This window comes from Tiliqua scincoides, chromosome 7 (assembly GCF_035046505.1).
Source record: "Tiliqua scincoides isolate rTilSci1 chromosome 7, rTilSci1.hap2, whole genome shotgun sequence".
Lineage (NCBI taxonomy): Eukaryota > Metazoa > Chordata > Lepidosauria > Squamata > Scincidae > Tiliqua > Tiliqua scincoides.
The window spans coordinates 2,372,567-2,399,662 of NC_089827.1; the positions used below are offsets into that span (position 1 = coordinate 2,372,567).

General features: G+C 45.1%; 1 protein-coding gene across 1 annotated transcript; it reads left to right on the plus strand.

Moving 5' to 3' along the window:
• Window positions 1–26,583, plus strand: LOC136656964 (1-acylglycerol-3-phosphate O-acyltransferase Pnpla3-like). The gene is made up of 9 exons (XM_066633486.1): window positions 1–199; window positions 9,684–9,916; window positions 13,370–13,435; window positions 15,033–15,242; window positions 16,362–16,422; window positions 17,945–18,163; window positions 19,457–19,589; window positions 20,751–20,867; window positions 22,502–26,583. The coding sequence occupies exons 1-9, from the start codon at window positions 16–18 to the stop codon at window positions 22,782–22,784; spliced, it is 1,506 nt and encodes a 501-aa protein (XP_066489583.1). The 5' UTR covers window positions 1–15; the 3' UTR covers window positions 22,785–26,583.
• Window positions 26,584–27,096: the final 513 nt, after the last annotated feature.

The following is a 27,096-nucleotide window of genomic DNA, read 5'->3' on the forward strand; positions in this document are numbered from 1 at the left end:
GCGCGGCGGCGCAGGATGCTGGCGGCGGGCGGCTGGAGCGTGTCGTTCGCGGGCTGCGGCTTCCTGGGCGTCTACCACATCGGCGCCGCCACCTGCCTGCGCGAGCGCGCCCCGCACCTCCTCCGCGACGCGCGCCACGTCTACGGAGCCTCCGCCGGCGCCCTCGCCGGCGCCGTCCTCCTCGGGGGAGGCTCTCTGGGTGCGTAGCGGGGCCCTTCTCGGGCGGGGGGGCGCTGGCGCCCAGAGGATGCCCTGCGGGGGGGGGGTGCCGCTCCTGGCTGCAGCCTCCCCAGAGAGGGGCTCCCCCAAGACGCTTCTCTGGCTCACTGGTGTGGCTCGTCCGTGCAAAGCCGGGCCAGCGGCTCGGAGGGAGTCCCAAGGCAGCATCCCTGGGCTGGCACCGCAGGCGCGCTGGGCAGAGCATCCCCTGCTGAAGTCCTGCTTCAGGGCCCAGGACTCACTCTCGGCTGCTTCACAGAACACCAGAACCAGCGGACAGCCACTGAAATTGATTGTTGGGAGGGTTAGGACAGACAAGAGAAAATATTTCTTTACTCGGCGTGTGGTCGGTCTGTGGAACTCCTTGCCACAGGATGTGGTGCTGGCGTCTAGCCTGGACGCCTTTAAAAGGGGATTGGACAAGTTTCTGGAGGAAAAAGCCTTTACAGCAGGGGTGCTCAATAGGTGGATCGCGATCTACCGCTAGATCGCGAGGCAAAATGAGTAGATCGCGGAGCCCTGTCTCTCCAAACTGTTAACATGTCAGTTTCGTCCCCAGTATGTGGGGTGGGGAGAGAGGAGAGGCCTCCCGTGTGCTTCCTGAAGCATCTGGTGGGCCACTGTGGGGCACAGGAAGCTGGACTTGGTGGGCCTCCTCTGACCTGGTCCTGCAGGGGCTCCATACATCAAAGGGGGTGTCTGTCAGACACTTCCTTCCCCCCTGGTAGATCTCCGGGCCTTGCTGGGTTTCAAAGTAGCTCTCCAGCCAAAAAAGTGTGAGCACCCCTGCTTTACAGGGTACAAGCCATGATGTGTATGCGCAACCTCCTATGAAATAGGCTATGTCAGATGCCAGGGAGCGTACCAGGATGCAGGTCTCTTGTTATCTGGTGTGCTCCCTGGGGCATTTGGTGGGCCGCTGTGAGACACAGGAAGCTGGACTAGATGGGCCTATGGCCTGATCCAGTGGGGCTGTTCTTATGTGTGAGACCCTTCTGCCTGAAAGGCAAAGACAGGTTGCCACAAAAACGCGGAACCAATTCAGAATGGCCATGAACCCATTTCTGCACAGCCCCCAGGCACACGCCTTGGATCCCTGCTAAATGGCTTAAAACAAAATGCAAATCTAAAAATTAATCAAAGTCTGAAATGCCCACAAAGGGGAGGAGAAAGGAGTAAAGCTCCTTTGGGGACTTCTGGCCATTGCAGCTTCCTTCTGTGGTTGGCAGCAAGCAGTGCTCAAGGATTGCTGTGCCAGTGAAAGCTTGAAGAGCCTCGTCTCCCTCCCTCTCCTCTGATTTTCCACATTTTGAAAAATTGGAGGGTTGATCTGTGTCCTTTCGCTTCTTGGCTTCCGCTCTAGGCCTCTTTGCTTCTGTTCCTTGTGTTTCCCACTGCCCAGTGTGTATTTATAGCTTGAGGCAGCAGTAGGGTCAGTAAATAGGACTGAGCAGACAGATGCCCTTTAGATGCTCTTCCCTGCCCCTGGGATGTAGTATCAGATCTCCGTAAGAGAACTTCAGAGACCTGAGGCCTGACTCATTTATTCACACATTTGTCAAAGTCTGAAATGAATTTGTGAATTCACACATTCATTTGTTCCAAGGCCTTTGAATTCTGCCCTTGGGATCTCCATGTCACTGATTATTGTGGGACTTGCCCCTTTGTCTTTTTTCAAGACCTTGTTGACTTCTCAGGCCTGTGCATAGGAAATACTCTTGGAACTGGCAGCCTAATCCAGTGGGTGTGTTATGCTGGTGAAACATGCATTCTGCTGGCATAATGGCTATTATGCTTTGCAGCTGTTGCACCACTGGCACAAATGCCCTGGCCACTAAGTCTGTGCAAGGACTCAAGGTCAAATGAAGCTCAGGTGTCCATCAGAGTCTCCATTGGCCTTGATTGATTACAGCTGTGGAGCCAGCCCTGCCCTTCCCAGAGCTGTCAAACAGCTGTCAAAACATGGAATCACTGTCAACACCACATCACCCACCTGATGATCTTCTGATCTTCCATTACAGTTTGACAGTGGCACCCGTCAAATCCTAACCCCGTTCCTGGCCTGATCCACCCACATGGCTTAGTGTGAACTGTTCTCCAACTGTCGAGTTGGAAGAGGCCCGACATGGTGGCTGCTGGGGAACAAATGTCCCCTTACCCTGAGGAGGCCTCAACATGCCAAATGTCTCTGGGATACAGATATGGCTGCATTGCCGCACAGGGGATTCATTTGAATTGGGCTGCCCAGAACTCTTGTAGTTCTTTTGGGAGTTTGTCACATACAGAGAAACACCCCCCCCCTCTCTCTCTAACTACAAATCCAAGAATGACAGGTACATGTGTATGTGCTCTCTCACTCTGCTCTTCACTGTTCAAAAATTGGCTTGCTGTTCTGTAAAATTGGAGATTACACCTGGTATGGAAAACAAAACCTGACCTGCTCTGAGAGGTGGGGTGGAAGGCTGTAAAGTCAGCGGTGCTTCTGTGGTAAGAGGAAGGGGTTGCACTAAAGAAATTCATGGCTTTGGGGGATGATAAGTTGGCTGTCCTGGCTAGGAAATGATACTTGGTGTATGTTTTTTTGTGGTGGAGAATGTAGAGCTGTAATAAAATAGGCAACTGGGGAGGGGAATCTAGGGATGACATACTCCCTATAAACAGAGAGTCATTTGCAATAACATAGGTCTGCAAAATTGAGGGTCAGAAAACCTTTTTTCAAAATTTAGGGTGGCTTTACATGAATTGGGGGGGGGGGGTTGATTCCAAAAATGGCATCAGTTTTTCCCTATCATATCTAGTTTCGGAGATTTGGCATAGCCTCATTTGCGACTGGATCAAGCAGCTTCCTCCTGAGGAAGCCAAGGCATAGGATATTATTGTATACTAGTAGTCATTGATAGATTCCTGCAGCTTTTTAGGGGGAAAGCTCAAAGGCATTTCATAGGGAGCATATTTTTAAATGACTATAGTACCTGGGCTGGACTAGATGATGCAGACAACTGGGAGTATAAACAGGCCCCCAATGTTTACCTTGCTAAATGTAATAGTAGTGGATTCATAACCCTCTCCCTATGGTTCTTTCCAATCAAAATTGCTCACCCCCTTCTCATAGATAGAGGTGTTTGAAAACAGTGTAGCCTGAAAAGAAGCATGAAAATTAAAGTTTTTAGGACCACAATTATTCCCACTTTATAGCTGTGAGACCAAGGCTCTAAAGCAGTGTTTCTCAAACTGTGGGTTGGGACCCACTAGGTGGGTAGAGAGCCAATTTCAGGTGGGTCCCCATTCATTTCAATATTTTATTTTTAAAATATTAGACTTGATGCTACCATGGTAGGTGACTGCATTTGGGGAAACGTTACAGACCTGTACTTTTAACAAGCTACTATGTATATTCTTTTAACAATGATAGTCAATGGGGTTTACTCCTGGAAAAGTGTGGGTAGTATTGCAGCCTAGGATTGTTAAAAAATTTTCTCCTTGATGATGTCACTTCCGGTGGGTCCTGACAGATTCTCATTCTAAAAAGTGGGTCCCAGTGCTAAATGTGTGAGAAGCACTGCTCTAAAGAAACAAGATCAACAGAAAATAGACAGTTTTGCCCCCCACTGTCTTTGTAAAATAATGAAAATTAGGTGGTGGCAACAATGGAGAAATAAAGATATATGGACCCAAGCAGATGAGAGACCACCTTCCATGCAAGTTTTAAATTCTTTGCTGCGTTGGTTTGGCCATATACTGCGTATGAACAGTTCCCTAGTCAAGCAAGCTTATGATGCCAAAAGTACTGAAAAAGGCCAAGAGGAAGACCTAAGAAAAGATGGCTGAATAACTTCCATAAGGACTTGAAATACGCAAAATGTGGTTTGCCAACTGCCACATGACTTTGTCAATTTTGCACGGAATGGCTTAATATAATCAAGGATGCCTCTGTTGTTTCAACAGGAAATATTGACATTGTTTTATAACATGGCCATTGACAAGATGCAGAGAGAGAGAGAGAGAGAGAGAGAGAGAGAAAGAGGTTAGCTTATTGTGTTAGGTAAGACTGTAATCCCATCTTACCAGAAACAAACACCTGTGCATAGGTGATAGGGCAACTGGGAAAGACTATTTTGCTTTTTTAACAAAAGTTTGTGATAAATGGTTAAGAAGAACTCTTCCCCCCCCCTTACTGATGTGATAAGATTTGCAGCTTCAGAAGGCGCATTCTAGGGTGCAATCCTAACCAACTTTCCAGCACTGACCTAGCTGTGCCTTTGTGGTGTGCACTGCATCCTGCATGGGGAGGCAGTCAAGGAGGCCTCCCTAAGTTAAGGGCATGCTTGTTACCTTATCTTGGGTCTGCATTGTGACTAGGTCAGTGCTGGAAAGTTGGTTAAGATTGCGCTCTTAGTTGCACAGACTTGGAAGAGCAGCATGTCTCTCAATCTAGTTTGGCTTTTTACGAGTTTTGTTAAGGTGAAGCTATGAGCTTTTGTGTCTTTCCTCCCAAAAGATGTTTTTCTGTCATTCTAAACAGTGTGAGCATGAGCAAGAACTATGTATGGCTTTGATTGATCTGGCATTCAGTTTCATCACTAGAATGTTGAGTCAGGGTTTTCCTGGCTGTGTTAGTATGTCAAATTCCTTCTAGAAAGATAACTCGGACTTCCTCTCTTGGGAGCCTGTCAGAGGACAAAAATGATGACAGGGATGAAAAGCAGCCCTAATAAACGGGTAACTGTTTGCAGCCCTGTGATTGGGCAAGGAAAATAGGCTGAGTCTCAGCTGACATGTGGTCTGATTAGTTGTTATCTCCCCCTGTGGAGAAGGTTACTACAGGACATTACCCGATTCTAGTTCTTGGGCAGCTCTTGGAATGAGTGCAGGAGAGAGAGAGATCGACATGTTGTTCCTTCTTTTAGATGTCAATAATTCCAACAGGTTAATCTGGTACTACTACTACTAATTAAACAAAAGGCAGTCTTAAGGAAATAGCTTGGGCAGGCACGCACTCAGTTCAGAACAGTCACACAAGTCATACAGGTTGTGTATTCCTTATGCAAAGTGCTTGGGACCAGAAGTGTTTTGGATTTTGGATGTATTTATTTATTGGATTTTGGAATGTTTGCATAAACACAATGAGATATCTTGGTTTGGGATCCAAGCCTAAATGCACCTCTTGGCCCCATGTGGGGCATTGTCCTACATATGTCCCAGAACCAGGGGACATCCACTAAAACGGAGTGTTGGGAGTATTAGGATAAAGTTAGGATAAACTGACTATCAGAATAGACAAAAGAAGATATTTATTTACCCAGTGGTTAAATGATCTATGGAACTCCTTGCCACAGGATGTGGTGATGACACCTGGTCTAGATACCTTTAAAGGGGATTGGACAGATTGATGGAGGAAAAGTCCATCACAAGTTACAAGCCATGATGAGTAGATGCAGCCTCCTGGTTTTAGACGTAGGCTGCCTCAAAATGCCAGGTGCAAGGGAGTAGCAACTGCATACAGATACCTTGTGGTCTTGTGTGCTCCCAGAGGCATCTGGTGGGCCACTGTTGGATACAGGAAGCTGGACTAGATGGGCCTTTTGTCCTGATCCAGCAGGGCTCTTCTTATGTTCTTACACCCAGTGATCTTTCAACTAGAGCAGGGGTGTCCAAACATTTTGGCAGGAGGGCCACATCATCTCTCTGACACTGTGTCAGGGGCCGGGGGAAAAAAGAATTAATTTACATTTCAAATTTGAATAAATTTACATAAGTTTACATAAATGAATATATTAAAGATGAACTTATACGAATGAATGAATAAAGGTCTTGCAATAGCTCAAGGCCTATAAAATGCCTTACACAAAGCAAGTCTGGCCTTTCCTTTGCTGCCTCTGCTGCATCACAGACATGAAACAGCAAGCAGTGGAGGGTGCCCTTGTCCCACAGCTCACGTGAGAGGGCAGGCAGTCACCCTCACACTGAGAGCAGTTGCATTGGGCCAGCACGGGCTCCAGCGGGCCAGAGACTCATTGAAGACTGGGAGCTCCCCGTGGGCCGGATTGGGAGTCCCCGAGGGCCACAAGTGGCCCCCGGGCCGGAGCTTGGGCACTCCTGAACTAGAGATACGTGGGAAGGCCTTATACAGGCAAAAAAGCAACCTGCCAATTGGCATGTGTGCCAGGTCACTTGGTCAGTCCACCTCTAGCAGCTTTCATCAGCCAGGCTGGCTGATAGACTAGAGTGAGCATGGATGGCATCACAATCCAATGATCCTGTCCACATCCTCCGGCATAGCAAATGGAAAAGAATCAATAACCGAACAGGTGGATTCCAACTTGTGGTGGACAGAAGCAATTTTAGCTGTAAAGTGCTTTACAAACTGGTCCCAGTGGGCAGCTGAGGGATGTTCTCCTTCACCTTCCAGGCCCCGCCCTCTGGAACAGCTGTGAGAATGCAAATTCTTTGAAGGATTTAGAGCTTGATCCTATGCATGTCTTCTCAGAAGTAAGCCCCATTATAGTTAATGGATCTTACTCCCGGGTAAGTATGGCTAGGATTGCAGCCTTAATTAACTTGGGAAGTTTGCCAATAGAAAATACATATGAGAAATGTGGGTTTTTTTTTTCTCATCCTAAAAAAACCCCCAGTGAACTCTTCATAATGTCACCATAGGATTCAGAACTTTGTTCCCTGATAATTGGCCAAAGATTTTTTGAATTCATTTTTAATTTTTTTTATTATACATAAATTTAGTCATTAAAATTGAATAACTTAACACAATTTGTAGGCATTCTTATTTGTCTGCTAGAAAAAGGAGGATGTCCATGACTTTGTGTACCTTGGCTCAACGATCTGTGACACTCTTTCTCTCGATACCAAACTAAACATACGCATCGGTAAAGCAGCTACCACGTTTTCCAGACTCACAAAGAGAGTCTGGTCCAACAAGAAGCTGACAGAACATACCAAGATCCAGGTCTACAGAGCTTGTGTCCTGAGTACACTTCTGTACTGCACCGAGTCATGGACTCTTCGCTCACAACAGGAGAGGAAACTGAACGCTTTCCACATGCGCTGCCTCAGAGGCATTCTCGGCATCACCTGGCAGGACAAAGTTCCAAACAACACAGTCCTGGAACGTGCTGGAATCCCTAGCATGTATGCACTGCTGAAACAGAGACGCCTGCGTTGGCTCGGTCATGTCGAGAGAATGGATGATGGCTGGATCCCTAAGGATCTCCTCTATGGAGAACTCGTGCAAGGAAAGCGCCCTACAGGTAGACCACAGCTGCGATACAAGGACATCTGCAAGAGGGATCTGAAGGCCTTAGGAGTGGACCTCAACAGCTGGGAAACCCTGGCCTCTGAGCGGCCCGCTTGGAGGCAGGCTGTGCAGCATGGCCTTTCCCAGTTTGAAGAGACACTTTGCCAACAGTCTGAGGCTAAGAGGCAAAGAAGGAAGGCCCATAGCCAGGGAGACAGACCAGGGACAGACTGCACTTGCTCCTGGTGTGGAAGGGATTGTCACTCCCGAATTGGCCTTTTCAGCCACACTAGACGATGTTCCAGAACCACCTTTCAGAGCGCGATACCATAGTCTCTTGAGACTGAAGGTTGCCAACAACTAGAAAAAATAAAATTCCACAGTACTAGGGCAGTACTTTTATTGGGACAGGTCACAAGACAAGATTTCACGTTCTCCAAGACTTATCAGGCTAGGTCAGTGGCATCACTAGAGGGTGCAGGGGGGTGCAGGCTGCACCGGGTGATGCACACGGGGGGGGTGACGCGCACAGGGGGAGACATGCTAAAACTGCGGTGGTTAGGAGTAATACAGTCATGTTATATACCGTTGGATGCAGAATTTTGAGCAGAATGCAGTGCAAAAAACCTGAGGGAAATATCTCCTTTCTATCAAAAGTTATGGCCAAAAAACAGAAGAACAAAAAATGCATGGATCCCTATGGAAAGTGAAAGTGAGCCATATTGCACGTTAACTTGCTAGTAGGTGAACTTGCCTTAGTTTGTCGCAAAGGGCAGGCTGAGAGGAATCCAACGACACCAGAATGGTCCTGATCCAATGAATGCAGCCCCCAAAAACACCTGAGAAGGAAGTCCATCCCTCCAAGCAGATGAATGTATTGAGCCCTATGGAAAGCGAAGCTAAGCCTCACTGTCGCATGTACTTGTGAGGAAGCAAACATGCCTTGGCTGGTGTGAAAGAGCAGTTGAAGGAGAGTGCAAGGCTACCAGAATGGTCCTGATCCTATGCGCGTGCAGCTAAACAAGTGCCCCAGAAGGCAGCCCCCCCCCCACTAAAAAGGATCAAAACAGAGGCTTCAGCTGATAAATTGAACTTTTTTGAGACTTGCAAAGCCAGGTGGATCCTGACAGTGATCTGGTTTAAGCAGAAGTTCTTCAATTGAACTGGACACTGGGTAGGGCTGAAAACCTTACTGGTTTTGGAGGGGGGAGGTGTTATTGCAGGCAGGCTACAGAGGAAGTTCACTTGGTGGAGCAGGGCTGGCTTCTGCTTATTTATTTGTTTTACTTTATTTATATTTATTTATTTTAATTTGTCTGATGTCACTTCCACCATGACATTCCTTCTGGTGGGTCTTGGACAGATTGCCATTCTAAAAAGTGGGTCCCAGTGCTAAAAGTTTGAGAACTGCTGCAATAAGTTGTTAGTAAGTTGACATCCTGGGTTGTGTGTGATACCACTAGTGACCAAAATCACTAAAATTACAATTTGGAAGAATAATACCATCATGTTATATATCAATCAATGCGTAATTTCATGTAGAATGTGTTCTATCTTTGTTCTGTATCTAAAGGTACTGCCAAAAAACCAGTGGTGATGGTACATCACCACACCCACCACCTGGGGTGTTGCCCCGCCCACTGCATGGGGGGGGTGACGCACTGGCATCCCGCACCGGGTGACGCGAACCCTAGTGACACCACTGGGCTAGGTGTTAAGCAGTTTAAGATTTGTGCTTATCCTGTTATTGTCATTGTAAAAACTGCTCAAGAAAGAAGTGCAAATGAGGTGTTAATAAGGAATTAAAGCCTTGAACATCAATGCCAACATCAGAAATGTACACATTTCGCTGGAACTGGTTGGGAACAGAGAATTTGTGTGCATGGCTGTTTTGGGGGCAGAACTGCAGTGATACCAAGCAGCTCACCCATATTTGGGGGCATGAGAGTGAGTTCTAGGAATGCTTACATGATTGTGTAACTTCAGAATTAATAATTTAAAAGAGTTTATAGAGGTTTTTTTTAGACTTCCATGCTTTACATTCTGTCCCTCAGTAATTCATAGATTCTGACTCTTGTTAGTGGATCTTCAGAAATTATCGGTATGCTCATTGAACGAGCAGTGCTAGTGGAGGTTAAACCTGAAGTCATACTATGGAGCTCTCTTGTATTTTAAAAATACTTAGTATTTGTGCTACATTTTATCTTTCTTTCAGTGGAAGCATGTGCAGCTGTTATGGCTGTGGCCAAAGAAGCAAGGAAGAGAAATCTTGGTCCTCTTCACCCTTCCTTTAATGTGATGAAGATAATGAGGGATGGACTCTACAAAAACCTTCCAGAAAACACTCATCAGTTGATGGCAGGGAAACTTTGTATTTCACTTACGAGAGTGTCTGATGGCAAAAATGTGTTGGTATCCAACTTTAATTCCAAGGAAGAAGTTGTGCAGGTATGTTCTCAGCTGTTTCTACAAATGTTTTTATAAAGCTGTGCTGTGTTACCAATGTTTAGACTGTTTAGAATAAAGTTTGACTACTTTGCTTCAGACTGTACCCAGTGGCAGAATGTTCATTTCAAATTTGTCTTTAAAAACCTGTGTCCAATGGGTCCTTCCTATCCGTGGGCTCAGCCTCTGCGAATTTCAGTATCCAGAGATGCTGATGCGTGGCTGGAGGGCCTCAGGAGACCTCCTATACATGACCTGAAGGCGTTGTGGTTGCCTTGTGGTTTGCGCTGGAGACTTCTGGATGTGTAGTAGTAGTAACTTTATTGTCATTGTTCTACAGCACAACAGAATTTATGCACTTTAGAGATACAAGCATAAATATATACTACAATTCCAACAATCACACTCTACACACTCACCCACACATTCTATACAACATGCATCATAATATAAAAACAGTATAACAGACCATAACACCCAGGAGCATGGTAACAACTATATGGCCTTATTCAACGTAATTATGGCTGTGGGATAAAAACTGTTCAGGAGTCGTGTGGTGCTGCTCTAATAGTTCTGTATCGTCTACCCGAAAGCAACTGTTCAAAGAACTTATGAGCCGGATGGAAGGGGTCTCTCAGAATACTATGTGACTTCTGCAGAGGACTTCTCAGGCCCTCCAGCCACAGGTTTAATTATCCATGGAATTTGGTAACCGCAGGCGGTCCTGGAATGGATATCCCACAGATACCAAGGGCTCATTAAGGTCCTTTATTTTTGCTTTAGCAAATATCTAGTGGTTTATTGTTGCCAGTTGTCCTGATGTGAGAATCTGTTTTGTACAGCATCTTTTTTTTGAAGTTTTGTGCTTTTACGGTAAGGGAATCCCATTAGCCACTGAAAATAAGTTCAGAAGTAGGTTGTGTGCTGCATACCCTCACGTCATATGTTATGATCAAATGAAGATGCCCTGCTTCAGGATAATTACCTGGAGATCTGCCAGGGTGAGATCTGCTCAAGGCTTTCTCCATGGTGGTGCTACATGTGAGAGACAGCTGCCTGAAGATGTTGCCCTGTTTTCCAGAAACATTTTGTTGTGCTCAAGAGGTAGTGAGAATATAATGGGGGCTCTGTTTAAAAACAAAAAAAAGACTACTGTTGGACCCCAGTATACTTAGATACGGCATCCGTGGCTTTGACTCATTGCAGATGCCAGTGGATACAGGAGTTGAAAAAACAAAAAAGTGTAAAAATCAAGGTTCCCATCTTTCTGTGGCCAAACTGCACTGTTTCCAAGCCTGATGAGGATTTCTTAGCACTAAAAGACCCACTTCTGGGGTGTGCGGAGGTTTCTTCCTTCTCCCAGGCTTTCTCCAGAATTCATTGTAATGTTTTTGTTTTCAAAAGCATTTACACTTGGACCCCAGTATCTGGATACCGGGGTCTGACTGTACAGTAAAAGCCATGTTATTTGGCTCTTTTAAATTCACTTAGCTGGCAGCTCTGTGGCAAGCAGAGATACCAGTTAAATGAATGGATTACTAGTGCAAATGCAATGCACCAAACAGCCTCTTCCAATTCCTGTTCAGATTGCTGTACCCAGAAGCCTTGTGCTATCACTTTTGTGCACGCAAGCTTTCATTAGCAAGTGGAAAAATAATTTCAGATATAACACACAGTTTCTTGCTCTTAATGTCTTGTTTTCATTGATATTCTTGTGTGACAACTTATGTAGTATTTATATTGTGAATGGAATCTACTTTGAGCTGCCATTTCAAAGGAAAAGAAAACATACAGTACGTGGAAGTAATGTATTGCCTCATCCAAGCAAGAGGGCTGCTTTGTGTGTCCTTTGATTGCAAGTGATTGATTGACAAGCCAAGAGACAATTGCGTAGTGAGCAGACTGGCTGCATTGAGGTGCCCAACCCTTTCCAATAAGGCAGGGGTGCCCAAACCCCAGCCCTGGGGCCACATGTGGCCCTCAAGGCCTCTCAATGCAGCCCTCAAGGAGCCCCCAGTCTCCAGTGAGCCTCTGGCCCTCCAGAGATTTGTTGTAGCCAACACTGGCCCAACACAACTGCTCTCAGCATAAAGGCAACTGTTTGACCTCTTTGCGTGAGCTGTGGGATGAGGGCTTCCTCCACTGCTTACTGTTTCATGTCTGTGATGCAGTAGTGGCAGCAAAGGAAAGGCCAGCTTTGCTTTGTGCAAGGCCTGTTATAGGCTTTGAGCTATTTCAAGACCTTCATTTATTCATATAAGTTCATCTTTAATATATTCATTTATGTAAACTTATATAAATTTATTCAAATTTTAAATGTAAATTAATTCTTTCTTTCCCCCGCCCCTGACGCAGCGTCAGAGAGATGATGTGGCCCTCCTGCAAAAACCTTGGACACCCCTGCAATAAAGGAACCACTATTATTTTTAAGTAGCCCAAGATCGGATTTGTACCTGGGTCACCTTGCCTGGGACACCTCACATTTATGGGGAGGGGTGGGGAGAGAGGATATAAATCTTTTAAATAAATAATGTAAAACAGGAAATGAGTCAGACAGTCAGGAAGTCAAAATTTTCATCAGAGAATATGAACTTGGACATCTGCTAAATTTTCCTTCAGTGTGATTGTGTCAATGACTGATGTATAACTTGGGGCATCCTCATAAGGAGATGGGAATGAGTCTTTCTGTTTTGAGACACCAGGCTGTTGGCAACCTTCAGTCCCGAAAGACTATGGTATTGCGCTCTGAATGGTGGTTCTGGAACAGCGTCTAGTGTGGCTGAAAAGGCCAATTCAGGAGTGACAGTCCCTTCCACACCAGGAGCAAGTGCAGTCTGTCCCTGGTCTGTCTCCCTGGCTATGGGCCTTCCTTCTTTGCCTCTTAGCCTCAGACTGTTGGCCAAGTGTCTCTTCAAACTGGGAAAGGCCATGCTGCACAGCCTGCCTCCAAGCGGGCTGCTCAGAGGCCAGGGTTTCCTTTCAGACACCAAGCAGGGTGGAAATTGCTTGAGACCTTGACACGGCTTTCTTTTGGACATTGGTCAGAAGGTCTCTTTATGATTGCTGGAGCGGTCAGAGCTGTGCTGCCAAGGTTTCCTTGCAGCTTATCAGGGGTTTCTCAATAAGCAGATCTGTCTTAGGAAACTGCTTCTCAGAACGATTGCCTGCCTACTTATTATCAGTCTTGCTGTATGCAGCCCAAGGAAGGGTCAGTGTGTTCTAGGGTGCAATCTCAGTTCACGGTGGAGTAATGGTGAGGTTAGAATCACTACCCTCACCAGTGTCCTGCATGAATGCCTTATGAATCCTAGAAAATGCCCCAGAAATTTCTGCAATGTGCAGGTGTTCCTTGACAGACAAGTTGATTCTGAAGCTGGCATGGCAAAACTGAAAGGTTCCCTGAAAACTTGCTATGAAGGATGAGAGTTGCAACTAACCCAACTTTTTTTTCTGCAGGCTTTGCTTTGTAGCTCATTTGTGCCAATATATTGTGGCCTCATCCCACCTTCATTTAGAGGAGTGGTGAGTATGTGTATTTAATTATACTTCCATAAAATCAGTCAAAGTGGCTTGCAAAATACAGTGGACCTGCAATATCTAAAGGTCCAGCACCTGTAGATTTGACTTCTTGCGGATGCCGGCAGATACTAGGGTCCATGTTTAAATACGCCTGAAACAAAACACACACTCAAGAATCAGGGCTGCTACCATTTTGTGCCAAAATCACTCAGTTTCCAAACCTCTGTCGTTATTTTTAGGGCTTAAAGACCCACTTCTGGGTGGCTCTGAGTATTCCTCCCAGCCATCGCGATTATTATTAATAATAATAATAATAATAATAATAATAATAAACAGGTATTTATATACCGCCTTTCTTGGTCTTTATTCAAGACTTATTCAAGGTGGTTTACATAGGCAGGCTTTATTAAATCCCTTATTAAATAGGGATTTTTACAATTTCAAAGAAGGTTCTTTCTTTCAAGAACGACTACATGCAAGGTGTTTCATTCCGATCTGACTTCACATTCTGGCCTCCATCCTCCCACGCTCAGAGCAGATGGAATAGCTCGGCTTCAGCTTGTCAGCTGCTCCAAGGTCGCACGGTGCCGGTGGCCTCAAACTGGCGACCTTGTGGATGTTATCTTCAGGCAGACGGAGGCTCTACCCTCTAGACCAGACCTCCTGCCCGTGATTATCCATGGTTCTCAAATTCCCGTTGCGAGTATGACTCGCCTGTCTTTGCAAACGGTTTTTTCATATTTCTTCAAAACTGGAAACAAGAAGCAAACAGTACGAACCTCGACTGATACTGCTAGAGGACGCTTCAGGAGGAGAGTCTGCTAACAGGAAGTCCTCTGCTGCCCACTTCTAGGGTTTGCTGCTATCTGTGGTTTCAGGTATCCGCAGTAGCAGCAGGAACCTACTCCTTGCAGATACCAAGGGACACCTGTATATTCCGTACATATGTTGCATTTCTACAGGCTATGCAGAGAGAATTTGTAGTTTAAACACACAGTTGTAAAACGGTATGGACCTGATCTCTGTCAGTTGAGAACTGACCTGCATAGTACAAGGCGAAGCAGTTTTAAAGATGACATGCTAATTGTTATCCTCTTAATTGTTTAAGGCCCTTTCTTAAGCAGCAAATTGATGGCCATATTTAGAAACTGAGGCATCCTATTAAAGCTTGCCCACATCTCTGTTGAAATGAAATGTGTGTGTTTTAACAGACTTCTTTGCTAGTGTTGTTGTCTTTCTATTTTTGTTATAAGGAAGACAAAATGATCCAGGGCGTGCACACTTTGGAGGATCTTAATTTTTGTTTCTGAAAGCTTACTATGCTCTTTTAAACCTCAAAATCAGAACCACAAAGAACAGCAGCCTATAACTTGGTGAAACAGAAGCTTTGAAAATCTCCACTTATCCAGATTTCTAAAGCAGTCCATTCATCTTTTTTTACTTTTCAAAACCTGAAAACTTGTAGGAGGTTGGACTGAATATTTTATATAAAAAAAATTTCTGAATATGCTAGATTTCTTTGATGCTATAGAGCACATCAACCAAGTGTTTCTGCAGCAAACGAGGCTCTCTCTTTTCTCTTTTCCTCCTCTCTTCAAAGCGCTATGTGGATGGTGGACTAAGCAACAATTTACCTCAGCATGACTCGAAAAACACCATTACCATTTCACCGTTCTCAGGGGAGTGTGACATTTGTCCCAAAGCCAACTCTGCAAACTTCCATGAAATGAATTTTACCAACACCAGCATTCAGTTTAGCTTGGGGAACATGTACCGTTTAACTCAAGCACTTTTTCCTCCAGAACCAAAGGTATTGTATGTCCATCCTTACTTGATCCTTGCTGTTCTCTCTCTCTCTCTCTCTCTCTCTCTCTGTGTGTGTGTGTGTGTGTGTACATGCCGAAACACACACCCTAATAGTTTGTATAAACTGCTGTTTAGAAAGCTTGGAGAAGATCTTGTACTAAGCACCTGTAGTAAACTCACTGGGAGTAACACATGCTAGCAGGAAGAAATATAAAGTGTAGGTGGCTAAAAAATTATGCAGACATTGGAGCACTGGTACAATATGCTCTTCTGGTCAACAAATCTCATTTGGACATGGGATCCAGTGTGGAATATCAAAATATGGCCTAGTCAGCGAGCATAGTTACAATAGAACTGTGGTGAGGAGGACTCGGGAGACTTGGAATAGTGGTCTTTGGTGCTGGGATGAATGTGTTAAAAGTTGTAAACTATCATTAATATCCAGAAACTTTCAGTATTTCATTGTTTTTCTTTTTTTTTTTTTGCAAGATACATTTTTCTGCTTCTTTCTCTTTTACATTCCCCAGTTATAAGGGCTTTAAATGTTCTCTTTTTTTATTTATCTAGGACTCTGACAATATGCAATACCAGGTAGTTTAATGGTTCAGCTGTATCAACAGTTATCCTCTGGGAGGACCAAGTTTTGGACTAATCCTGAGGAAACAACCTCTTTGGGGAGAATTGCATAGAAACTGAGTAAATGTCATGTTTTGAGGAACGGTCGAGAGGGGGGCCAGCATGCATTCATTGTTGTCATTTTTCCTTTCTCATATTCCGCACTTAAGAATTGCTAACTATTTAGGGAGACAAAAGAGAAACCGCTTAATAATAGAGCTTGAGCACAATTATAAAAAATATTGGTAGAAGATTATTCTATCAATAGGTTCATATTCAGTGTTTTGTGAAAACTGAAAGATGTATTCATCTAGGGTAGTTGTTGTAAATGTGTGTAAATAAGTTTAAAACTGTGTCAGTTATAATAACCCTTGAATCAGATAATAGAATTTTCTCTCCCAGTTACTCAGTTTAAGTGGCATTATACACCTTTGGCATTTGTTCTCTGAACAGCTCTTTTATAGTTTGAAACTTCCTTCCATTTACTACATTTTGGTAACCTTTTCAGGTGCTGGGAGAGTTCTGTGAACAAGGATACTTGGATGCGTTCAGATTCTTGAGAGAAAATGGTAGGTCACTACTGAAAATTGAAATATGTCACGTGACTGACAGATGGCGTGTTAATCACATATTAAACAGGTCTGTGCATTTGCCACTGTCACTCATGTCTTGGTAATATCCAGATTTACATTACTGTAATGTAAATTGCTCTTTCAAAAGGTGGTTGGAAACTTCTGCAGATTTCTAAATGCAACTGCTATAGTGTTGACCTGGGAGCCAACATGTGGAACAGGTCACTCAAAATCTTGTAGCACCTGCATTTGTTTTTAAATGGTATTCTTGTATACGGGGGGGGGGGGTGCCCCCGTATCTGCGAATGCATTTATTTGTGGGTGTGGGAGGGGCCCCCACACCCGCCCTTTGAGAGCAAGGAGAGCTCCACTCCCCTCACCACTGGAGGGTATTGTGAGTCCTGGAGAAGCTGAATGTGTCCACCTGCTACCTCTGTCGGCCTCAGAATGACGGGTTTAGAGCCAAAAAAAGTGACTTCCGGTTTCTCGTCAAACTGGAAGTTACGTTTTTAATGCCTTATAAGGCATAGGGAGGCCCAGGGAAGCCTTCCAGGAAGACCTCTATGGCTTCCCCAGGCCTTCCTATGCCTTATAAGGCACAAAAAAACATCATTCTGTGTAGCAGCGCAGTGCTGCTATGGGAAACAACCAAGGCTTCTGGGGCCTTGTTGTTTGGTGGGAGCGCAGAGGCACTGAGAAAGTTTAGACTATAAACAGGAACAGCGAGGCGCAGAGCAGTGAATGAGAGCCGGGAGACAGGTCTCCGAAGGTTGATGCAGAGAGGCTTGAAGCTGGAGCAGATCTGAGAGTGAGTTGCATAAACACTACACTTCTGGTTTTATCATAAGCGCAGAAGGTGTGCAGCCTCTGTGGTTCTCAGAATACCCTCCAGAGTTGAGGAGAACCCAGCTCCCCTCACTTCTGGAGGGGACGGGTGCGGTGCCCTGTGGATCCAATCCAGGGTTGAGTGAAATTGTGGATATGGGATCTGCAGGTATGGGGGGCTCTCCTGTATTTAGAAACATTCTGTTGACTCTGAGAGGACTGGCCCTCACATACTTAACTAGAGGGAAGTTTATGATCACAGACAGCTTTGCTGTTTGATACTGAGACCCAGTGCTTTTTTGCTTAGGCTGGAATTCAGGCATCCCAACTCTGGCAGATATTCCCAGCTGAATTCCTGCCACAGAAGAGGCCATGGGCACGTCCATGCTGGCGGTTTTTTAGGATTAGCTTCTCTTAAAAAGTGCTCCAGAAGTACATTTGTGGTGCCAGTCATAGGGTGATGTTTCCCCATGGTTTTCTCTAATTTTGTGTTGGCCAGCTTCAAGTGAGATATAAAATTCCGAGGCTAGGACTTAATGTTTAGATTAGAGGTCTTGACCTAAGGATTTTGGAACTTGACACAACTCTGATCTCTTCTTTCTGCTAAGCTTTGTACCCACGGTGCTTGTTGTCCCATATTTTGGAATAAAAATTTCCATCATATCAGAAGGTATTTCTCCCCTCTCCCCCTCAGGTATTCTGCATGATTCCATTTCTACTGACATGTTCTTAACGAAGGAGGATAACAGAGCATATGCACAGGCCCCAGATCACAGTGACAAGGAAACAGTCGTAGCAAATGGAGACAAGGAAGAGGTGCAAAAGGAAGACCTGCTTATCAACCAGCTGAAGTTAACTACTTGGCCACTGGACGAAACTATTTTTGAGAATCTACCTCCTAGACTTCGAGAAGGTAAAGATCTAAAGGATCTTCTCAATTTTAAAGTACCTAATGACCCAGTCCTACCCTGGGTTGGCATGCGGGATGCAGGCACACTGGCCGCTGCATCCTATGTGCCAATCAAGGATGAGGTCAGTCAAAAAGGGAAGAATGGAAGACACTCTGTGTTGGGTGCAGAAGTGTCCCCGATGGGACTTTTCAGAGCTGTGGCATATTTTGCTGGCATAGCTTTGCAGAGCCTGCTGGGGAACGATCAGGGCTAGGCAGCAGCTTGACACGCAGCAGCCGCTGCCACCAGGTTTTCAATCTGTGTGCTATGAATGGGCCTCAGGTGTGCTGTGGGGCCATAGGAGACCACAGCAGCATGGGGGAAAGCAGCAGCTTGGAGCCTTGCATGGTAGCGCACCTCACACTGCAGCGCCTTTAGAAGAAGCAGCCAGAAGCACCTGCTTCTCTCCACTCCCCCTTTCCCTCAAAGGGCGCCAGAGGCAGAAAAGCCATGCAACCTTTCAAGCCAACTGAGGAGGAGAAACAAAACACAACCCAATTCCCTCAGTGGAGTGGCTATGGGGAAGGAGGGGCCTGATCCTGTTGCTCCAGGGGGCTGCTTCTTCCCCTGCACTGCTGCTGCCTGTCTCCTCTGGCCCTTTGGCCCACCTGAGGCCCATGTGAGGCTTAGGCTGGGCTTAGTGTTGTGTTTGGCACGTTCCTGCCTGCACTGTGGTTCTTGTAGCAGCCTCCTTGAGACCTGAGAGCCAGCACAGCGCCTGCGAGTGAATCACATCCCTCGGGACATCACTGGGCTGATCAGACACGCATAGATTTGTCATCACAAAATGGAAGTTAGGCGATGACAATGAATCATTAAACGTCATTGAATGATTCATTGTCCACGGCTTAGGACTTGAATGACTGCCTTCTCCCATACGTACCCTGCTGTAAACTTCGTTGTACTCCTGATGCCTTGCTTCAAGTTCTCCATTCACTGCAGCAAAATTGGATGGATGAGGAGCAAGGCCTTTTTGGTGGCAGCACCTAACTTGTTTTGATATTAAATGTTTGCGGTAAGCCATTCTGGTGGACCCTACAGGGGTGGACGAGCAGGACAGAATGTTTTTAGAACAACAAGGCTATCCTCGTGTCTTAGCCCTTAATATCGGAGTTCTAGAATTCGGTGATATTGAATGAGTTTTGACCAGGAAAAGGACTTTTATGGGCTCTCTAATTTCATGACTCGAGACATGCAGCATAGAAGAAGCTGTTACTGTGGTGTTCGTTCGGCATTAATGGTTGTATATATAATAGCATTGCAGGAGGCTTGCAAAGAGAAATGTGGACTGTATGCTCAGCTTTCTAAATACCTGCCCATGCGACTAATGTCGTACTTGATGCTGCCGTACACGCTGCCTGTCGAATCCGCATATTGTGCGGCCTTAAGGTGAGTCTTATGAGTGTGGAAGACCCAACTCGGTGTATTCGTTTTCCTTACAACAATGTTTTAAAATGTTTATTCACTTCTATATCGCTTTTCTTTTGAGAATTCAAATCCAGCAAGGCAGGTTGGTACAACGGGCCATCCTTATCTGCAGAGGTTTGGTACCGGTACTAACCCCACCCCCACTTCCTGGATATGGAATTCTGCAGATGCTGGGGACCATTCTTGAAGCTCACGCAACTACTTACCTGGAGCATTCAGAAGCCTCTCATGATTTCTGAGGCCCACAGAGCCATTCTGAGGCCCACAGAGGCCAACAGAGTGGGTTGCTGGTCCAGCGAAACCCAGAAGAGGCCTCTGGACACTCCAGTTTAAGTAATTGTGGGGAGCCTCAGGAGGGATCCATCTTTATCCCCAAGTGGTTAAATCTGCAGATAAGGGGGGCTCCACTTATATTATCTTTGACCTTCTCAAAGGGTGGCCTTCTCTTCCTTCAATGAGACATTGTCCTTGGTGGGTTTCTGTGTTCAGTGAAGCTTCTTTGCACATTGCAAGAAAAGGGACTCTTCTCTTCCCATCTTCTGCTCCTTCTTCCTGGCTTCTCCTTGTGGTTTCCCTTCCCTGTTCCTTCCCCTTCTTTCCTCTTCCTGCTTTGCTTGCTTCATTCCTTCTTGGTCTGCTCCCTCCCATCCCTCCAGCTGTTTCCTTCTCCACCTGCTTGACCTCACTTCGAACCCCCTTTTTTGCCTTTCATTGTTCCCACTGTGATGCTCTCTTCTCCTTTTTTCTCTGTCTCTTGCCTCCTTGGCATCCTTTCCTCTCCCCTTCTCAGCAGCCTCTTTTGAGGGCTTGCACCCACTCCCAGCAGCTCACATCACTTGCTCTTGATAGCTCTTGATAGGTAGGTGATGAGCTGCTGGCCAGCTGCTTTGTGGAGCTGTGAGGTGAGGATGCATTCGCCAAGTGTCCCCACAGAGGCTTGTGGCAAGCTCAGATCATAGCATCTGGTCCTGTGCCACAGGGAGATGCAGCACGTTGCGCACTGGTTGAAAAGCACTGAATTAAGCTGATGTCAATCAGTAGCTTTTGTAAAACGACATGTCTAAATGGCGTCTTCTCAGACCCAAGATCCTCCTGCAAGATTTGTTTCTTTCATTACTGCAGATTAGTAGACTGGTTTCCCGACATCCCCGACGATGTGCGATGGATGCAGAAACAGTTCTATCAGATTATGGGTGCCGTGTGTTCCAAGGCAAGAAAAAGGCTGCTTAGTTTTCCCAGGTACATCTTTTTGCATCTGATAGATATAACATTCCTGATAGTTGAATCAAGATGTGGCGAGGAGGATTGTGCTGTGGATCTCTGTGCTTCTTTCTCTTTCTTCTTGTCCAAACCTTTGTGCAAATTTCCCCTTCCTTTTTGGACTTACCCGCGTTATGTCTACACTAATTAAATACAGGTGTGTCTTCCTACGAATTCACTAATCTGGTTATCCCCCTCCCTGTGCCTGTTACCTCCATTTATGTTGTTTATAGTCTCAGGAAGGAACTGTGTACTTGCTTTAGGCAGATTGCTTATAGCAAGACAGGCAGGCAGGGAGCCTGCAGCTAGAGGGGACGACTCTGCAAATGTTAACAGGAAGTAGGAAGCACATTTATTGAGTTGTCCCCTCTAGTTGCAGGCTGCCTGCTTGCATGTCTTGCTATAAGCTTTCTGCTTTAAAGCAAGTACATAATTCCTTTGCATGATTATAAACGACATAAACGAAGGCAATGGGCGTGGGGGGGCCACTGGGGTGCAGAGATAGGGTTTCCCCATCTGCAGTTTCTCATGTCCGTGATGGGGCCAAGAACGCATCCCCCACAGATACGAGGAGACGCCTGTACCAACTATTGCAAGCTTTAAACCAGCCAGGTGATAGCAGCAGGTCTACACCAGGACTTTATCTGGTGGTAAAGGGCAAAACAGGTTTAATTTCTAGCAGTTAGTGATAGCCCTTCCACCCCTTCTCTCTCCCAACAGGTCGATCTGATCAACAGGTTGATTTGAGGGATTGAATAGTACTCAGTGCCACCACTAAGCTGGGGGGAAAGTCAGACAGAGAATGGCTGCCTTGAAAGACTCTCTCCCTGATCTGCAAAAGGGTTCTCAAAATTTGGGGGAGGGGGTTCCCTCTTGTGCAAAACTCCTTTTTTCTCATTTATTTTTAAATTAGCCATACCTGGATTGCTGTGTCGGCCTCTACTGTTCCCACCAGGTCCTTTCAGTCCTCTGGTTGCCTGACTAAGCAGGAGGAGATAGTGGCATTTTCAAGTCTTTTGCTCAGCCCCCTTTGGTTTTGAGCTTTGTACACGCCCTGCCCTTGTTTTTTTGCATTCCCACATGTGTCCACTTTCACCTCTCATTATTAGGAATGTTTATATACTGCTTTTCAACAAGAAGTAGTTCACAAAGCAATCTACTGTGTTGGCAACCTTCAGTCTCGAAAGACTCTGGTATCGCGCTCTGAAAGGTGGTTCTGGAACAGCGTCTAGTGTGGCTGAAAAGGCCAATTCAGGAGTGACAATCCCTTCCACGCTGGGAGCAAGTGCAGTCTGTCCCTGGTCTGTCTCCCTGCTATGGGCCTTCCTTCTTTGCCTCTTAGCCTCAGACTCTCTTCAAACTGGGAAAGGCCATGCTGCACAGCCTGCCTCCAAGCGGGGCGCTCAGAGGACAGGGTTTCCCACTTGTTGAGGTCCACTCCTAAGGCCTTCAGATCCCTCTTGCAGATGTCCTTGTATCTACTGTAATAAACTTAAAAAACCAACAACCCTATATTGGAAATGCTAATACTGTCTTTTCATAGATTCTGTTGCAATGACTATATGACTAAAATTAAAAGTTGCTGAAGATTGCTAACATTTTTTTCTTTACAGTGCGGAAAATGCATCACTTAGAAAATGCCAGACTGCACCAGTGAACACCAATCTTCGCTCTCCCTGCTGCCTTCCAGCCAGGTCTTGTTCTTCCACACACCTTGAAGAATGGCTTTGGGATCTCCCCTACTGCAATGACTTAGTGAAGGAGGAACCTGAAGGTGGCATAAATGACCATTTGGATCCCATATCTCCTTATTTAGTAAACTGTGAGGAATCTGAGGTGGACGTGGATTTTGACAACTTCTCTGAGAAAAGTTTCCAGACTGCCTCCGAAGACTAGCTTGAGAAGCGCTGCGTTGAACTGTGAAACTGAAATCACGAAGGCCATCAGTTCAGCTAGCAGCCTGTCAACCTGTCTTTGGAAAGCATTTGTTTACAACAGATGACAAATTGCCTTTGGGGAATCTTTTATAGAATATAGGATTGTGCCAATGGTGCTGTCTAGGTTCAAATTAAGGGTTAAAAGGGCCCCTGTGCAATAGACCAGTGTTGCCCTCAAAAAGATTTTAATTGGGGGAAAATAATCAAAATCTTTTATTGATAGCTGGTTTTTTTTAAATATTGGAACAAGTATTCGTAGCAAAACGGTAGTTATAAAAATAGACGTATTTAACTTTTTAAAGTATTTAACTTTTGAAATACAGTCAGCTTTTCCTATTTGTCCATACAAATGGTGTTAGCACTTGAGTGAAATCAAACAATTTGTACCTAACTAAGCATATCAAAATTTTTGGAAGACCTCTAATTAGTGGCGTAGCTGGAGGGGGTGCAAAGCACTAAGTTTTGCAGGTGCCTGAACATGCCATGCCAGCAGTCCTTCCCCTTCCCCTTCGGAGCCATTTTGCGCGGTAGGAACAAAACGGAGGTATGCCTCTGTTTGCTCCCACCACCCAGAATGGCTCCGAATGGGAGGGGCCGCTGGCACAACGTGTTCAGGCACCTGGAAAACTTAGTGCTTTGCACTCCCTCTAGCTGTGCCACTGCCTCTGATGCTTTTGCAGGCCTTGTAGCTACATGTATTATACAGATGGAAAGCATTACCGTCTCATAGCGTCATCCTAACCTGTGGCTCTGCTGGTGCAGTGGCCGCTAAACCAGCTTAGAGTGTCGCAAATGTGCCATAAAGCATGTTTGCAACTACTAAAGAGGAAGCAGCACAGGCGGGAAGGTCTGTGCCAGCCTGTTGGTACTGCTTCCAAATCTTCAGCTGCTGGTGGAGGTGAGTACCCCCCAAGGAGGGCAGATGGGGAGGGGACATAATGGTGTAGCAGAATGGGGGGGTGGGAAAGGCCCAGGAGGGAAGAGGTTGGCGGAGCGGAGGAGTCCTCTGCCTTATCCTAACCCTCTTCCTAGGCCTGCTAGCTTCACATGGAACTGCTCAGATTTGTGCCAGCAACTTAATTCCAGCAAGTAGCCTATTGGGCTGACTAGAGTATTATATGGTGTAAGGGGGAAAATATCCCCTTAACCCAAGGAGACCTCCAGCCTGCACTGGATATGGTGTAGGCCACTCGGCCCAGCTGTGCAGCACCGGATAGGATTGGACTGTCAGTTAAACCCTTGTTGTGAGGCTTCCTCCTTTTTTCCCTGGAATATTATATGTAACTTTTTGGCTGCTTTTTAAAGAAAAATGCATTTTTTAAGTCATGGAATTTTTTGTGAGGAGAAATGTTGCACATCTAATTCAAATTTGCTGTTGGCCATTCTTAACGGCTACATTCAGCCTCCATAAACAAAAGTGTACTAAAAAAATATTTTACAAGAAGTTAGTGGCAGGCCTTTGACTCTTTGAGTAGCTAGTATACTCTTTGACTATAGCTAGTATACATTGGATCAGGAACTCAACAGCAAATGCCACCAAGACAAGTATAATGTAAGTCTCTATGTTGAGTTAAAACAGTAGTTCAAAGCGAATGTGCATTAATGTTTCTGGAACCTAGAGCAGTGGTTCCCAAACTTTTTAGCACCAGGACCCACTTTTTAAAATGGCACTCTGTCGGGACCCACTACCTTTAAGAGACTTTTAAAAAAATTTTACTTTACCAGCTACTCAAGCTTCTGTTTTTATCCTTTTAAAACCATTTTTACTATGGTTGGGGGGAGTCTGCCTTCTGGAGCTTTTGCTGAGCTCCACATTCATCGGATCAGGACCGTTGTGGTGGCCTTGTGTTCCCCTTCACCTGGCCTTCGATAAGAGCTGAGGCACAGTCGCCTACTAGTGAGTAAATGCAGATATGTGGCTCAGTTTCACTTTCCTTAGGGCTCAAGACATTTTCCTTGTCAGTTTGGGGGTGGGGAATTCCTTCTCAGGCGTTGTTGGCGCCTTCGTTTATCTGATTGGGACTATTCTGGCATTGTGTTCCTTTCAACCTGTCCTTCGAAGTGGACCAAGGCACACTTGCCTACTCATGAGCAATTGCACACATGCTGCTTCCTTTCCGTTTCCATAGGGCTCAAGACAGTTTCCTTGTCAGTTTCATGACCCACCAAAAATCAGGTCCCCTTCCCAGTGGTTTGGGAACCACTGACCTAAAGCATTCCCAATTGCTGTGTTTGTTCCATAACTCTATGAATTGAGCAGCACTGGGAACACTGAGGGAAAAAATAGGAAAGAGAAACCCTGTGCAATCCCCCCCCCCCAAAGTAATCCTGATGGTCATTCTGTCCTTCACCTTGCTAAATTCAAACCATTTTCAGCCGAGTCTTTCCTGCCAAAAATGTGCCAATATACTTTCCATTGTATTACACAGACAATGAAAGGTCTTAACCTCTGACATCAGGAGCTGACAAGAATGATAAATCAGGAAAAAGCTGTTTTTCAAATGACTTGAATTTTGCAGCATAATGGGGGGGGGGGTGAAATGAATATTCTCCCCCAGATACAGCGATCCCTCACTTCAAATTGTTGAGAGCTTCTTGGAAATGGCAACTTTAAGCTAATCGACTTATATCAAAACCAATTTTGCCATAGGCTATATGTAAACAAGAGTTCAGTTGGTACAGCAAATTTCTGGTCACAAAAACATCACCAAACTTCTAAATAAAGACCCCAAACACTTTTGGAATATTACACACTAAAATAAATGTGAGCTTTCTGGGCAGGAGGAAACCCAAGCAGACATAGGGAGAATGTACAACTCCACACAGACAGTGGCCCCCGCCAGGAATTGATTTTATTGAATTTCGGCTGCAGTCCTAACCTCACTTTCCTGGGAGTAAGGCCCACTGAAAACAATAGGACGTATTCTGAGTAGACCTGGTTAGGACTGTGCCCTTAATCAAATTCATTATAATGAAATGACTTAAAACAAAACAACTTTAAGTGATGACTTGCTGTACTAAATACCATATTAGGCACTCCTTTGCTTCACAATTGTCAATTAAATATACTCCTTTTGTGGCACAAGATTTAAATCTTTCTGAAATCGTTATAGATCAACCCAGTCCTGCTGGCAGCTAAAACATTCCTTCCCTTCAGCTCAGCATTTAATCTGATGTGATTAAATCTGATGAACTTTAATCTGATGTGATTAAAGAGCAACATTATGCTCTTATTATGAATCTCTTAAGGGTCAGTCAAGTGAAGTTTAATTGGTGTTTTGTTAGGAATGAGGTAGTTTATAGGTTGGCAAACTTCAGAATCTTTAAAGACGTGTACAGGAGACTCCAGACAGACATCCTGCTCCATACATTATCAGCAACAGATAGTTTTAATTTTAACCAAGCATTTCAGAAGCATTATAATTAAAAACTAACAAAATGCTGCATTTCAGGGGAAAAAATTAAACTGCTTTAATAAAATGTTAAAAGTCAAATGCAGCAACATTAATGGCTTGTGTCCTTGTTGGTGCTATTTCCTCCAAGATACAATCACTGACTTGTTATTTTGTATGGTGTATCTGGTCATACTTATCCTTTTAACCTTGATTGTATTTCCAAAATGAAACTGTTAAAATTGTGCTACAACTACTACAGTTTTAGAGGAAGCAAAATAAAGACAATGAATGTTTTCAGTGTTTGATGTTTATCATAGTAAACGGAAACTTGAGAAGAATAAACTGCTGAAAGTGCTCTAAAAATGTGCTGGTGCTGCAAAAATTGGAGTGTGTGCTACAGCTTGTGTGTGAATAGCCCCCTTGGGTGTTTTTTTTTTTTTTAGGCCTTTAAAAAGATTTCGATTCCTGTGAAGTCTTCCATACATATCCCCTGAAATTCATGTGACAACAGATGAAATTTTATCTTCATTTTTCTTGTTGATGATTTAATTCAAAAACTAAAACTTAAAACAGCAAGTACACAAACGGTGTTATGGCCCAATCCTATCCAATTTTCCAGTGCTGGTGCAGTTGTGCCAGTGGGGTTTGCGCTGCATCCTGTGGTAGAGGCGTAGTCATTGGGGCCTTCTTAAGGTATGGGAACATGAGTTCTCTTACCATGGGGCTGCATTGTGGCTACACCGGAGCTAGAAAGTTGGATAGGATTGGGCCCTGGGGCAGGTGGTGGGTGGATAGGGCCCAGAGGACAAGATTGGTGTGTGCCATGTCCTCCCCCTTCCTGGGCCTGATCTGCTGACATGCGTCAACACAAATTTG

Coding starts and splice junctions, on each gene's coding strand:
- LOC136656964 (XM_066633486.1), top strand. CDS start 16: ATGCTGGCGGCGGGCGGCTGGAGCGTGTCGTTCGCGGGCTGCGGCTTC. Junction 9,917..13,369: donor CCAAGGAAGAAGTTGTGCAG/GTATGTTCTCAG, acceptor TTTTTTCTGCAG/GCTTTGCTTTGTAGCTCATT. Junction 19,590..20,750: donor GCATATTGTGCGGCCTTAAG/GTGAGTCTTATG, acceptor TCATTACTGCAG/ATTAGTAGACTGGTTTCCCG.